The sequence below is a fragment of the Aotus nancymaae genome, unplaced genomic scaffold (genome assembly GCF_030222135.1).
Source record: "Aotus nancymaae isolate 86718 unplaced genomic scaffold, 86718_ANA_hifiasm-v0.15.2.pri h1tg000019l, whole genome shotgun sequence".
NCBI classification, from domain to species: domain Eukaryota; kingdom Metazoa; phylum Chordata; class Mammalia; order Primates; family Aotidae; genus Aotus; species Aotus nancymaae.
The window spans coordinates 24,455,306-24,471,088 of record NW_026988431.1 but is presented as its reverse complement, the minus strand read 5'-3'; the positions used below and the strand labels follow the sequence as shown (position 1 = coordinate 24,471,088).

The 15,783-nt window shown below is 49.1% G+C and overlaps 1 protein-coding gene across 6 annotated transcripts in view; it reads right to left on the bottom strand.

The window, feature by feature from the left end:
• The window catches only part of RFTN1 (raftlin, lipid raft linker 1), a 221,649-nt gene that overhangs the window by 13,752 nt on the left and 192,114 nt on the right, over nucleotides 1-15,783 (bottom strand). For 5 of the 6 annotated variants that reach the window (XM_012466741.2, XM_012466742.2, XM_012466743.2 and 2 more), the window contains exons 8-10: nucleotides 11,586-11,689; nucleotides 7,949-8,030; nucleotides 512-1,890 (exon numbers count right to left, since the gene is read on the bottom strand). In XM_012466741.2, coding sequence (XP_012322164.2) covers nucleotides 1,489-1,890; nucleotides 7,949-8,030; nucleotides 11,586-11,689 — 588 coding nt within the window. In that variant the 3' untranslated portion in view covers nucleotides 512-1,488. Of the gene's footprint in view, nucleotides 1-292; nucleotides 1,891-7,948; nucleotides 8,031-11,585; nucleotides 11,690-15,783 lie in introns of those variants that run through there. The other variant, XR_010343444.1, reaches the window with a different exon arrangement.

The window sequence follows — 15,783 nt, the reverse complement described above, 5'->3', positions numbered from 1 at the left end:
TTCTCTTTGAACAGGGCCTTCAACCTTTTTAAGTCCCCAGGGTTGGATGGAGAGTGGGTCAAGAAGAAACAACTACATGAATGTGGCTGTCAAAGGTTTTAAATTCTGTTTTCTAAAAATATATTACAAATGTGTTTTATTTTAGTAAACTTGCAAAGGGAAAAGACTTGCCTTATTAAATAATTTACTTAAAAGCTTGGAGACAATGTTAATACATCAATGTGAGGTTTTTGTTTTTCAAAAGGTATTTGTCTCCACCATCCCAGAAATGGCAGGTGGCCGTACCCCTTACCTGGTGGCATCTGAGTTCCACTTGCCATCTCTTTCCACAGATGATGAGAAAGCACAGCAAGCTTCGCTGGCTCTGCAGCTTTCCATGGGAACTTTGTCTTCCTCCCTCACGTCGTCATGCTGCCAGAAGTTAGAAACTTTGAAGGGGTGGGGTGTGGCTGGAGTCCTTTGGACATTAGGCCAGCACTTTTCATAGCGACACGATAAACACTCCTCACAGTGCACTAACTCATAGATGATTTATTGCCGTAAGTGACTAAACAAGAGGAGACAGGCTGTTGTTTTGGTCAAGACAATCGGCATTCTCTCTCCAAGGTTGGCCAGTTGTATCTACTTACAGCCTTAATACTTTCTGGACGATAGAAACACATGATCGACACAGCATACATGGGTAACAACTTGACCAATATTACACTGATTAAAATAGCACATAGCAAGGGCAGCAGCCAGTCCCAGTGCCCTGAAATGACAGAAGTAATGTGTGTTCATATGATGTGCTGAATACAAAACCTTTAAAAACAACTTTTTGGCATTAATACTAACACAGAATCCTTCCTTGAACATTCTGCAAGAGTAGGTGCAGACACAGAATTACTTCTTCATTTCCAGATTACCAGTATCTATAGGACTACTTTGAGAAAAGCCGGGAAGCGGAGCACCTCCCCTCCCCTGTATCATTTTCTTTGCCAAAGCAGGAGGGTCTAAGGGGTTTAAGTGGAGGAGGGCAGCTGACAGGGCTCTGTAAAGTCACCAATTAGCTGCAGGGGAGGGACACTGCCCTCACAGGGTATGGGATGAACAACCAACCTTGGTTTGTAGCCCAAGGTGTCCATGGATTTGACCCGAATGCTCCCCGGAGTCCTGTGGGGCGGACAGGCACTGGATGGTTCAGACCCTCTGGCTGGAGGAGTGGTGGAGCCAGGACTGGGCCTCCAGCGCTGAGGTCTAGAAGAAATAACCTGACCTCCTGCATTCTCACACAGGGTCATTAATGACACTTTTCCAATAGATGTGCAAAACCCAACACTGTCAGGAACCTGGCCCTGGGAGGGCTCAGGTGAGCTCACAAGGAGAGGTCAAGCCAAGCCAAAGGGTAGGTTAACACACAACACCAGGGAAACCAGCCCCCAAACCAGCTGTTGGCGACATGCCTTGGGTTTGGCAACTCATCTAGTTTTAGCACAAATTGCCCAACACTCAGTTTTCTTCAGCCATGCCAAGCTCTCCGACTTCCTCAGCATCCCCGTCCCTGGCATCCTTTCCAGGATCGGAATGCCCAGTGCAGCCCCCCACCGGGGCCCTGCTGTGGCCAGCAGGACCATTCTGCACAGCCTCGCCCTCCACACCTACCCCACACAGCCGGCCATCAGGGGACAGCTGTTCTCCCTTATCCTCTTGGACAAGGCCTTTCATCTCCTCGGAGACTCCACCCTCCTGCTGCTGTCCCGAAACACAGTTTCCCATGTCTCCAGCTTTGGAAGACTGGTCTTCTAAATTCTTCTCATTTTCTTCTGCTTGTTTGTCTCTGGCACTGAGTTTACCTTTTGATTTCCTCATCTGCCTGTTGTGCATTTCTTCTCTGGAGAATCGCCACTGAAACTAGAAATCAGAGAAGACTGGGATAAACAACAAGCCTCTGGGAACCCAGAGCTTCACCCGAAGCCTTGTTTGCATTCATACCCACACCGTGTCTAAGTGAGATGTACGATTCCCAGAATCCTCCAGCCAAGCAGTACAGGCACCAAACTTGAGTCACACCCAGTCACATCACACCCCCACTTCCTCATGCCTTCCAGGATGTGTATTTTAGATGTAGATTTCAGGTTCTGAGAGGGCAGAGGAGTGTTTCTTTTGACTGGCTGTATACTCCCAATAAGTCAGGGCTGCAGCTACTCATTTCCATTCTGAGCAGGCTGTAGATTACCAGGCATGGGGCTGGCATTCTCTCACCAGGTCACCTGAGTAAGGCAGGGCCCAGACCATGGGGCAGACACTGTGTTGCACCACTCAGATCCCCTACAGGACTGGCAGGCCCACTCCCCAGCTAGGATGATAGCCCTTTGCTGACCACTGCCTCACAGAAGGTCACACCAGGACAGCCAATGACTGGCCCAGGTAGGATTCAACAACTCATTTCCTGGTCCCAATCTGGGACAACTCAAACGCCGTCCCAGCTCCAAGCCAACCTAGGGGATTGTGACTGCATCACAGCCCAAATTTGCCCTCTGCCCACTCCTGTACCGGCAAGTGTTGGTAAGGTAACTCCCTCTAAAAACTTCATTCAAATCTCAGAGGCTGCTTCCCAGGGGGCCCAGCCTGCAACCAAGCATTTTCTGGTGTGACAGGGAAGTCAGAGGCTCAGAGTCCCAAAGTCACACGGCCAGTAACAGAGTTGGGCAACAACCAGGGTCTCATCAAATCTCTGAAGCAAGACCACCCAAGGGAGCCCCAGCTCCGCCACTCACTGGCCAAGTTTCTCAACCTGAATTTCTCATCTCAGTGACCTGGAGTGCACACAAGATTTTAGTTTTAAGTTCCCACCGTGGCCACTTCCTTGTGCTTCAGTTGCATCACACTGGTTTCACCAAGTATGCACTTAAATCTTAGATGTTCTATAACTGAAAGAAAAGGGGAGCTTTCGGTTCCTATGATTTCTTGCTGGGCTGGGGAGGGGAGCCTAAGAATGCAGTTGCACCATCAGTGGGAAATGATTTCTTAAGGCTTTACCATGTTGTAAATAATTCTGAGCACTTTGCTAGGAAAAACCAAAAATGTGCTATGTAAATGTTTTAAAATCTGCCATTTTTGCAGTTTTCCACGGTAGAGATCTATTTCCTCAAATAAAACATTTGCCTCAACACAGAATTCTGAGATTTAATATAGGGTTCTTGGATTTAACACTTTTTTCGATAAGAATGGTAACGGAATGTTCCATTAAAGTAGAGAAACAGAAGTGAAATACATGTTGAGGTTAGGATTTAACGTTTATCCGGTCCTTTCCCACCCTGTACTCCCCTAAATCTCCGAATTAGTTCACTTACAATGTTGGATGCGTTTTCCTTTGATCTCTTTTGGAATGTCTCATGCTACAGCTGACAGACCTCCCCTAGGAGACGGATGGAGCTTTTTCCACCCAAACTATGAGGATCCCAATAACGGAATTGCTCTGTAAGCTAAGTGGTGTCTCAGACCCATCTCCTACTTCAGCCAAGCCTGCCAGGCAGGCATCCCGAGACTCCAGACCCACTGGAGGAGGCCACTGATTACGGCCCTCAGTATGACCACGGCTGCCTCCACCAAGCCTCCGTAGCTTCCGGGCACCGTGCTATGGTTCATAACTGCTGCCCTGTGCTAGGCAGCTGCCACTGCATTTTATTCCAGCCCAAATGTAAGAATCTATCTTCTTTTAAATAGATGTTCCAAAACAGTCAGAGCCTTTTCACATTTTATATCATTTGACATGTTTTTAGAAAAAGATCAGTTAAGCCTACCTGTATAATATTGTATTCCGAGAGGCAGTTGGCTCTCAGGAAAGTCAGAGGAAGTTTTACTGCCGCCAGTAAAGTGGTGATTGTTTTGGCTAAGAAGCCCTAAGTGCTAAAATATCAAAGCATTATAGTATGGGTTCAAATCCTAGTGCTGGCACTGGTTAGCTGTCAGTCCTTAGGCAGGTTATGAATCTGAGTTTCAAGTTACTCATCTCTAAAATGGTTGTCTCTGCCTCCAGGACGGCGGTGCACAGACCTCCAGGCCCTGTTTACATTGTATTTGATGTGAATAGCGCCCTCTGCTGTTGTGCCGTGTATTACTGAAGACATTTCCATCACATGCTAGACCTTCCATCTAACGAGCCCAGACAATCTCAGGGGCTGCTCTTGCTAAATAAACAACAGAGCTTCCATAGTTTCCTCTGGATGCCTGGCCATATCCAGTTTCCTATAGAAGATCACATCTTGTTGATCTGATATAATATAAAAGGAGAACACGGACAGTGGAAAGCAAACAACAAAAACTGTTTCAGAGCCCAACAATTCAAAAAGGAGGCGTCTCAGAAAGCAAGAGGAAGCCTGGTCTATGCCAGATTTCAGTAGAGCCTCTGAGATCAGGTCTAATGTCCACACCACTTAAAGGCATGCAGTCTAGCCTGGGGAATGGACTCCATGTTTTGAGCAGGACCCGGGGGGTCTCTGAGCTTAACCAGCAAGCTTCAGGTAAAACAGGCTGCACTGAGTTGGGGGCCTTCCCAAGCCACAGCATCTGTGGCAGTTGGGTATGTCACCAAATCCAGCTAGGCACCCAATTCAGAATAACTGTCTAAAAGAAAAAAAAATCCTTCACGTCACAGTAGTGTGTGTCCAGAGTTCATGTCATCAGGGGCCATGGGTTTAATTTGCACATTTTAAAAACTGCCCATTATTTAGTTTCGCTGGAAGGAAGTCTTCCCCTGAATTGTAGAAGTCACTATTCCTTTTGAAGGAGTTTAATATTTGCTTTGAAAATCACACGCACATACACAGAGGTTTCTTTCAAATGCTGAAAAGTCTTGATTAGAAAATTCTGTCCATGTTGCTGATTAAAAGAAGACTAAGTGTGCCACATCCTCAGTGTGCCAATCTTGCAATTTCTTAAGTTTAAATGCTGGATATATGTATATCCTTGCTCAGGAGTTGATTACTCATTCACTGATTTAACAAATATCTGTTGAGCACCAACTAAAATCTGGGTACTGGGTACACAACACAGGAAAAAGGTCTTTGCTCTTGTGGAGATTATGCCTGGCTCTGCCTGGAAAGGATAAAATAATGATCACAAATAACTGAAAGCCCAGAGGAGAGCTCTGAAGGAAAGGAACACGATTCTTTTCCAGTGTGGTACAAAGAAACCTGCTTTGGTGTAAAAGGAGACAGCACTGTCCTGAGAAAAGGATGCTTGAGTGGAGCTAGAAGGGAGGAGAGTCCTTGGCAGCGGGGACACAGAGGAGCTGGAGGCTACAGAGAATGGGAGGCTGACAGGAAGTAAGAGGGGCCAGATCCCTTGGGGCCTTGAGGGCCACGGTGCTGACTTCCATCTTTGTCTTCAGAGTCATACAGAACTTCAGAACTCCTTTGAGCAGTGGGATGACAGGATTCAAGTTGCCTTTTTAACAGATCACTTTGGCTCTCAATAGAGAAACTATTTGAAGGGGACATCTGTTATGAGATTGGAGCAGCCAAAGAGAGTGATGGTGGAGAGAGGTGGAGGGATTCCAGAGCCTCTGGGACCTAACACAGATGAGTCTTAAGGATAAACTGAATACAGGGGAAGGAGAAGGGAGTGTCAGCAGGGACAGCCCCTAAGTGGTGAGTGCCATTCCTCTAGATAGTTGCAGTGGGCCCGGTGGGCCAGGTATGGGGACGGGGAGAGTCAAGGGCTTGCTCTTAGCTTGAGTGAGCCACAGGATGGATGGAGCTGGAGTCTTGGGGCATGGTGAGGGCTGAAAGTACAGATGGAATGGTCACTGGCACAGAGGTGGTGAAGGAGGTCTAGGAAGGCAAGAGTGAAGGCAGAAAATGGGGCTGGGTGTGAACCCCGAGGAACTTAGTGGCAAACCAGGAAAATGAGCTAGGAAAGAACCAAGAGAAAAGCTGCTTCAAGGAGTGGGGGTGGTCCCAGCGTCAAGGCTGCAAGAGCTCAGGCATGAGGAAGACTGGATGGAGTGACTCACGATCACCAGGTACACAGGCCTTTGGGAGCAGGACGCTGCCCCGTGTTGGCTGAGCAGTGAGGAGGGGACACCCAGTGCAGAAGATTCTTCCAGGGAGGCTGGCTTTCCAGCCCCCTCTCTGGGGTACTCCCATCTGTAAGATGACCCGGAGAGTCTCGCGTAGAACAAGTGCTCCACACCAGCCACCTCCGGTCTTAGAATGAGGCAGGAAATAATTAGGTACATGGAAAGAGAAAGCCCTCTACCCAGGTAAGTACAGCTGATTGGGATTAGAAGTTTTTACTGACCGAAAAAACAGTAGGTCCCATCCTCTCTGAATTTTCCCGGAGGAAAGTCAATTCTACATTATTGTAACAGCTTTTAGAAATTTACCTCTAAAGTCTCCCTGCCTGCTCAAGTTTCCACTGACTTGTCCCCCTCCGTGCGATGCCATGACCTTCATACCAACATCCACCCACGTGTCTCTCCTTTGGAATCTGCGTGCCCCACCACCAGGAACCTGTTAGGCAAAGGTGGCACCATCTCCCTCTAAGGCTGCAGCAGTGTCTGTCAGCGTCTGACAGGGGCCCTCGTGTGCACTTCGTGTTGCATGTCACACTTGCTGAATGCATGCAGTCCCTGTGAGCCTGTGGCTGAGCTGAAACTGACAGCGCTCTGCGGCTGATCCATCTTCCAGCCAGTGGCTGCCTGCTCCTGGTGGTTGTTGGTGGGCCAGCAGCTGCCTTCTGGTCCACTGCACCGTCCACCTGTCACATTACACCCTCAGATCCTGGAGAAAGACCTTCCTCCACACTGCAGCCCATCTGGCTTCAAGTCACCATTGCCTTGGCACTCCTTCCGCAAGTGGGCTCCCCCTGGAGTTGTTGGCTGGTGAGGGGCTCCTGCAATCTGTTCATTTGCTTCATGCTCCTGCCCCAGGGCTCTGTGTCCAAAGAACATGAGGAACCAAGCGTCAGGAATACAGGGGTGATGCCAAGAGTGAGGAGCCGAGCAGGTCAGGCAGGCTCTGCTGAGAGCGTGAGGAGCCAAGCAGGTCAGGCAGGCTCTGCTGAGAGCGTGAGGAGCCGAGCAGGTCAGGCAGGCTCTGCTGAGAGTGTGGCCTCAGCCATCAAAGGTGCAGTGAGCTGGATCCAGGTGATGCTTGACTCAGGCTTTGGCGGGTTCGCTCAAGTCAGCAGCCTCTTCCCAAGCAACTGGTGACACGTCCTCGGGAAAAGCACCACAGGCTGCTCAGCGCGGGGTGGGAAGCATCGGAATCATCTGACACGAGCGTTGCTGACACTTGCACCTGGTACAACCCTTGTGCTCACCTTCAGGAATCACAGAGAAGACTTGAGAAGGCCAGTCTCTGTGGAACTGTGTTTGTAGGGTAGTTCATGTGGAGTCCAGAGAGGGAAAAGGGCCCTGGGGATCTCAGAGGAAAGCCTGGCCTGAGGACTTGCTGCCAGAGGCTATAGCTAGCCCCTGTCTGCCATCAGAAGCCTTTGGGTCTAGGCCTGTCAAGAAGGGATTCTGGCAGGGTCTCTCTGCCCAGATCAGCACACTTCCAAGGTCCTGAGGAATCTAACAAGGCAGGCCAGAGCTCCAGCTAGCTGGAAATGACATTAAGATACAGAGAAGCTGGCCATGAGCTCAAGCCATCCCCACCCCGTGGTCAGACTGCAGCTGACTTCACGACCTTCTTTTCATCCTAGTGATACTATCCGGCAGGCGGGAGCTTCCGGAAGAGCCTCTCTCCTCCATCCTTCTGGCCTGCCCAGCAGGACAATGACAGACAAGGCCCTCCAGCCCCTCAGCTGTCCCGTTTTAGCAGCCTGAGATATGATTCGAGTTGCCAGGGGCTCTGGGAGTCCTTGGAAGCTGGAGTAGCCTGCCCCCTCAAATGCTGCAGAAAATCCACTGAAGATGAAACCCTGCTGAGGAAAACCTAGGAATGCCATCAAAGTCTCTTACCTTCGATTCTTTCTTCTTGATTTTCTGAGGTAGACATGGTCTCTGAAGAAAGACAATCTGCTTGGTGGATACACTCCCCTCCCTGTAACACACAGAGCTGAGAATGAGCCATTTTATACCTTGGAGGAACCCAAAACCTGATGCAGATGTTGCCATCCCTAACTTCACAGCAGACCACCCCGGGACTATGACAGGTTAGGAGTCGAGAGGCACCTGCTCTACCCTCGCACTCCCAGGGCATCCAACCCTGCTTCCAAGGGGCTGCCTCAGATGCCCAACAAAAGCTTTTTGGGTATCCCTACAAAGTCAGCTTCCTAGCTAGACACGCCCATTCCCTTAAAGGGAAGTAACAGTATCTTGGCCAAATGAGGACACATTGGCTGGTTCAGTGGATCTCAGAGGAGCGGGGGCCTCTTCCAAATCTGTCTCTGGTAATGATGGCCAGGTAGGTAAGAACCTGGGTGATGAGCTCAGCCCTCCAGCTGCTACAGGACGGTGGGCAGAGGGCATGGCTGCACCCAGGGTCTCAGCCATGCATGGCTCCTGGAGGCACACCAAAGACTGCGCAGTGCCAGGCGGGGCCCCCAAGGCAGTGCCTGTTAACCAGCTCTGGCTCACATGAGCAAAGCAGGCAAAGGAGGGGCAGCTTGTATCTTGTAATATAGTGAATATTCTCTTCCCAGAAGGCAAGACCCCAGAGCTGCCTTTAGAGATGATAGAAATATTGTAAAGAAGATCACTGATGTTTTTCCCCTGCTTCCACCCTTCTGATGATCTTGTATTTTATTTTAAATTTACAAATAATAATTGTATATTTATGGAGTAGAATGTGATGTTTTGATATATGTTTGCAACGTGGACTGGTTAAATCAGGCTACTTAACAAATCCATCACCTCACATACTTAGCATTTTTTATGGTGAAAACATTTACAAGCTACTCTTCTAGCAATTGTTAAATATACAAGGCACTATTGTTCGTAATAGCCACCGTTCTATGCAATAGATGACCAAAGCTTATTCCTCCTGTCTGGCTGAAACTTCGTACCCTTTGATCCATATCTCTCCTCTGCCCATCGCCCCACTCCCCAACCTCTGGTCAACACCATTCTACTCTCCACTTCTATGAGTTCAACTTTTTTAGACTCCACATATGAGAAACATTATAAGGTATATCATTCTGTGCCTGGCTTATTTCACTTAGCATAATGTCTTCCAGGCTCATCCTGGTCACAAGTAACAATGTCTTTTAATGCTGAATAGTATTCCATTGTGTATATTCACCACATTTTCTTTATCCATTTGTCTGACGAGGAACACCTAAGCTGCTTCCATTTCTTAGTGTTGTGAATAAAGCTGCAAGGTCATGGAAATGCAGACCCCTCTTCAGCATACTGATTTCGATTCCTTTGGATACATACCTAGAAGTGGGATTGCTGGATCGTGTGCTGGGTCTATCTTTAGTTTTCTGAGAAACCGCCATACCCTTTTCCTTAATGGCTGTATTAATTTACAGTCCCACCAAGAGCGTACAAGGGTTCTCTTTTCTCTATATCCTTGCCAACACTTATCTTTTGTCTTTTTGATAATAGCCATCCCAATCAGTGTGAGGCTCTATCTCATTGTGGTTTTAATTTGCATTTCTTAAATCTCTGTTTTGTAAATGTCTTTACATATTACTGCATTCAGCTACAAAGTCTCTAAGAAGAAAGAGGGAGAGGAATAATATTTGCTCCGCACCTATTTTGTGCTAGCGGCTGGGCTGGGTGATTTCACACATAATGGCTCATTTAAGCTTCACCTCAATGCTCCACAGAATCCTACTCCCACTTTTATAGAAGGAAACAAAAGCTTAGCTCAAGAGCAGGCTGGAGATCACACAGTGACGATTCAAACACAAATCTGCCCAGTTCCACGCACTTTTTTTTCTTTTCTTTTCTTTTTGAGACGGAGTTTTGCCCTTGTCGCCCAGGTTGGAGTACAGCGGTGTGATCTTGGCTCACTGCAACCTCTGTCTTCCGGGTTCAAGCAATTCTCCTGCCTCAGACTCCAGAGTAGCTTGGATTACAGGCATGTGCCACCATGTCCAGCTAATTTTTGTATTATTAGGGTTTTACCATGTTGGCCAGGCTGGTCTTGAACTCCTGACCTCAGGTGATCCACCCACCTCGGCGTCCCCACAAACTCACCAAATTCCACCACAAGTGGTCGTTTAAGGAACAGGGAGGTGGAGGATTAGGAAGTATTATTTAGCGGGTGTGAAGGTCTGAGACAGACCTGTCCCAAGCCCCTGGGCTTAGATGGCTCAGAACCAGCTGGGCCTTCACATTCAAATACATTCTTATTGTGAGTCTTATCATCTGGAAACTGACCAGGAGTCTGACTCAGAGAAGCTATGTAACTTGATCAACATGACACAGTTGGTAATGAGGACTTGGGTTCACATCTTCAGGCCCCAAATCCAGGGTTTTTTCTATACCACTTCACTGCCTTGTGCCTGTCGAAGTCTTGGCTGAGAAAGAATATGATGGTTCCCAGTGGCCAAGGGGCTCAAAAGTGGCCACAGACTAGCTCCCTCTGGTGTGCTGACCCACTGTGACCCAGCGTGGAACCTGAGGAGCCTGGTGAGCCAGAGGAAGGACCGGGAAAGACATCGACTGTCACCATGATTCTGTACTCTCAATCACCCTGGTCACCAGCCTTGCCTCATGCTGTCTGTCACTCTCCAGTGGTGACTGTGCAGCAGGGCTTGGAGAAGGTGGAGCTCTGGGGGCCACAGGAGGGGCCTCCCTGCTCCTCTCGTCAGCAGAGACGCAGCCTGCTCCAGGAAAAGCGGGCTGAGGTTCTAGGCCCAGTTTCTGCCACTTAACTGGTTATGTAGCCTTAAGTATGTGACCAAGCCTCCCCAGCCTCAGTTTCCTCATCTGCAAAATGGGAATCACACCCATGCTTGCAACCCCACAGGGCAGTGAGGAGGACTAAATTGGATAGTAAGCCCAACATACAGCTGGAGGGCCTTTTATGGTTGGTATGACTGGGCTCAGGGCAGGGCGAGCAGAACTGAAGGTGAACAAATGACCATCAATGTGAAATTTTAAGGAATGCCACAGCAAGGCCCGAAGGGCAGGTCTTTACCATCCCTTTGTGGAGCTACTGACCAGTGCCATGATCTTGGGCAAGTCCCTCAACCTCCCTGGCTACACTTTCCTCAGCTGTCAAATAGGTTTAATAATAATACAATTCTACCTCATAGGATTTTTCCTTTCTTTTTGAGGACTGAAATTTTTATCTGTAAAGTGCCTGCCTAGCCTAGCACAAGGCACATAGTAGGTGCTGGATTTCTTTTGCATTAGAGGCTCTGGGCCCCCTCAGTCTGGGCGGCTCATCTTTGACATGCTGGGCAGTAATGACTCACAGGGCCACCCATGTGGGAAATGGGGTGCAGGGGAATTCTCTGGGTGATGGTGGTTAAGAATGCAAAATTCTGGCTCTGCTGCTTCCCAGTAGGAAAGTTTACATAACTGCTAGCCTCTTGCACAGGATTAAATAATTTATAGACATGAGGTGCTCATTAGGAACAGTGATCACTAGTACAGAGTAAGTGTTCAGTAGAATGCGAACGATTACTGTGATTGTTACCTGGTAGTCTTGACGACGGGAGTCGGTAGCACACAGGTGAGCTGCCAGCCGTAGGCCGCCAGCGAGTTCACCAGGGGCACGTAGTCTGTCTGCACCTCGACACCCTGGGGGAACAAGGCCAGCATTAGTGCCGCTGCTGCCACGAGCCAAGTGCCAAGCAATGAGAGGGGACTATTCCATCTGCCAGTCCAGCAAAGCAGAAAAGAGGTGGCGGCGCCCGGCCGCTCAGAGGCTCCTGCTCCAGTGCTTGCTGACTTTAAAAGTTGGAGTCAAACGGCCAACAGGGGATTTCTTGCTGGGCCCCAATTCAGCCTGTGACGTCGGCAGGGAATTAGAGCCAAAAGATTAATCCATTAATTTTGTTTTATTCTTGTCTGGACAAATAGCCTCCTGTGAGTTTCACTGATGAAGCATAATTGTCTCGCCTCTGAGAGGTACCCAGGGCATATGAGTATACGTGCTGCTCTGATGAGTTCAGAGTGTGTTGTGGGGAGTTAACATACACTTGACAAATGGCCAAGTTGTTTGTATCCAGCCACAGTAGCAACACACACATGCACATCCACGCGTGTATGCACACACAGAAGCCACTTCGCCTATGTTATGTGCCCTTCCATGCAGGGATGAATGAATCCTGCCATTTTTTTTTTTTTCTATTGCTAGGCTGGAATGCAGTGGTGAAATCTCAGTTCACTGCAACCTCTGCCTCAGGCAATTCTCCTGCCTCAGCCTCCCGAGTAGCTGGGGCTACAGGCGCGCACTGCCATACCAGCTAATTTTTGTATTTTTTTAGTCGAGATGGGGTTTCACCATGTTAGCCAGGATGGTCTCGATCTCTTGACCTCATGATCTGCCCGCCTCCGCCTCCCAAAGTGCTGCGATTACAGGCGTGAGCCACCACGCCTGGCCTGCCATGTTTTATTTCAAATTAGGATCTGGGTTAACTAATGTTTGTCTTTGAATTTAAAAATTCAGCCCCCTGCTAGCACAGGGAGAGATGTGAAGCCCCTGCAATGGCTTTCACCGCTGGGGGCGTTCTCACTGCAACAGGCCTCATTTCTTACTCCAGCCTCCTCACTAACACTGAACGTGTAGCGCCCACCCCTGCCCCCTGTGTAACTGGACTCCCCATCCCTTCTAGTTTGGCTTCTTGTAGTTGGCTTCCGAAAATCTCAAACGTGTATCCAGATTCTTTCCACCCTGAATGCCCACATAGTTCATTTATCAAGTACTCTAGAGCCGTGGTGGGTGCAAAGGCATGGTCCTGGCCCTGGAGGTCACCGGCTAACAGAGGCAACAGCACAGACATGTGAGGAACTGGATGACCTAAGGGCTCGCTGGAGGGGCCATGAGACTTTGAATGACAGCAGAGGTGGGAGAGATCCCAGCCACAGTCAAAGCAGGCTTCCTGGGCACATACAAATTAGAAAGTAAAGCCAGGCCTAGAATTCCAAGGTCTGTGGCCGGCTTAACTCAGAGGCAGCGCGCGTGACTGTGGTCTGGAGTGCTCCACTCAGAAGGCGGCCATGCGTGGTGAGTGGCTATTCTGCTGGCGGCCCTTTGGGAAGAGAACCAGCTCATCTGGCTGCCCTGGGTGAGGGGGATGGAAGGGAGAGCAGGGAACAACCTCTCCCGTCTCCTCAAATGGCTTTTAAAGCTTCTATAACTGGATACCGGTTCCAGAGTGGCTACCAAGTCACCTGAACCCCTGGTGATTAATTTATCACTCGTAGCCTCAGTTTCCTCAGCTGTGTAAAATGGGTGCTGGCCTACGTCAGTGGTTCCCAAAGCATGGCCCCCGAGCCGGCAGCAGCAGCATCACCTGGGAACTTAGGAGAAGCCCAGATTCTCGGGGCCCCATCCCAGACCTGATGAACCAGGAACTCTGGGAGTAGGGCCCCAGAATCTCTGTTTTAAAGAGCCCTTCCCAGTAGTCCTGATGCAGCTAGGTCTGAGAACCACCGCCTAGGTGATCGTGTAGGTCTCTTCTGGCAAAAGAAAAGTCTGTAATTCTATGGCCAGAATCTATCAGCTGTTGCCTCAAATCTAACTTTTCCCATTATTCTCCATGTGCGAAAAAAAAATGTATTTTTAAAGGATCAGCCCTATTAGAATTCTGCTGCAACACAAGGGAACGGATGGAGCAAGGGGAGAAAAGAACAAATGTGTCCCCCAGAAAGCTTCCATGTGCTGACAACTTAATCCCCCATGCAGTGACACTGGATGGTGGGTCCTCGTGGGAGGTGTTCAGGTCAGGAGAGCTCAACCCTTGTGAATGGATTAATGCCAACTCAAGCAAAGGGCTTGAGGCTACACATTCAGTTTCTTGCTCTCTCCCCACTTCTCTGCCCTTCTGCCACTGGACGACGCAGCTAGAAGGCCCTCACAAGATGCTAGGCCCTTGACCTTGGACTTCCCAGCCTCCAGGACCAGGAGCCAAGAAATGTCTGTCCTTTATGAATTGTCCAATCTCAGGTATCCTGTTACAGCAGCACGAGTGGACTGAGACAGGCAGAAGTGGAGAAGGGGAAAGAGAAAACTCAGTAAAGGAAGGGGGCCGGGCGCGGTGGCTCACGCCTATAATCCCAGCACTTTGGGAGGCCGAGGCGGGTGGATCGCGAGGTCAAGAGATCGAGACCATCCTGGTCAACAGGGTGAAACCCTGTCTCTACTAAAAATACAAAAATTAGCTGGGCATGGTGGCGCGGGCCTGTAGTCCCAGTTACTCGGGAGGCTGAGGCAGGAGAATTGCTTGAACCCAGGAGGCGGAAGTTGCGGTGAGCCGAGATCGCGCCATTGCACTCCAGTCTGGGTAACAAGAGCGAAACTCTGTCTCAAAAAAAAAAAAAAAAGGAAGGGGAAGGGGGAAGGGGAAGGGAGCAGAGGAGAGAGAAGTACAGGGATAATCCATTTACAGGGGTGGCCAGGAGAGAACACCATTCTGGTCCCTTCCCTGAAGTCCCTATCAGGCCATAGATGGCCCAGCAGTTGTGACCATCCTTTCTGCCTAGTCTCTGGGCACACACATGCCTCCCTTCCAGACCAGCACAGCCAGTATTCCTCCTGCTGGGTGCCACGCTCACCACCTGCTGAAGGAGCCCTGGGGTTGCTTTATCCTGAGAACCCCTGCCCCCATCCCCATATTCCCAGTTTAAAGAGAGGAGGAAAGACAATTTTAAGTCCATACTCTCAAGCTTTGGGAGGTTATGATTACTTGGACCTATCAAGAATAACCTTCCCACTTTATCAAGCACTGTGACAAACCCGCCACAATCAGACAGTAGCCATGGCAACCAGGACAAGCTTTGGCGCCTCACAAAGCCCTGAGTGGCAGAATGGAGTCCTTTTATTGGTGGCTGCATCCCGGGCTGGGTTTTCTCTGCAGGCACCCAGAGCTGCGAGACAATGAACAACCCCTGCTGCAGCCCGCCCCGCCTGCTTAGACCACGAACCGGCTGCTTCCGTTTTGCTCCGTTTTATTTCATTTTGTCACTCTTAAAGAAAAAAACAGCAGGATTTCTCCCAAACATTTTTTTCCCCCCAGGGTAGGAGGTGTCAGCCAGAGGGTGCAGAATCATAAAGACCAACAGCAAAAGGGAAAACACATGAGCCGGAACCCTCAGCTCTCTCTAACTCTGCTTGAGAGAGCTGAAGGTTCAATCTCACGTTAATTTCTGGCCGTCACATGGTGAGTTGACAAGTAAAATACAAAAGGTAGGGGTGAGATGTTGCACTCTGCCAGACTCTCCCACTCCAACTATTTGGGATGGTCTTGGCTTAATTAATGTTAAATGTGGTTTTCCCTAAGCATCTATCAAAGCCGGTTTGCATATTATCAATATAGTAAGGAGATGGCATTTCTAAAATACGAGATGAGCCTGTCAGTGAAAGACGCTTTTAAGTCCATTAGCTAAGAAAGGTGGTAGGAAACATAACCGGATGGAAGGCTCTCTTTGATCTGCTTTTTTGCGACACTCCAGTGAGGAGAGAAGAAAGCACCAACAGCACTCAAAAGCCAGCCTGCTTATCAGAAAGACATTTCTTTCTCTGAGTAGGAGCAAAAATTTTAATTAACTCTCCACTCTCCTGTGGTGGATACGTAATCTCCGATCACACCTGGAGTGTTAAAAAATGGAGCATGTCCTGTGGTTTTTCAACTTGTATAAAAGGAATTCATTTGTATTTACGGCTCTTTTTT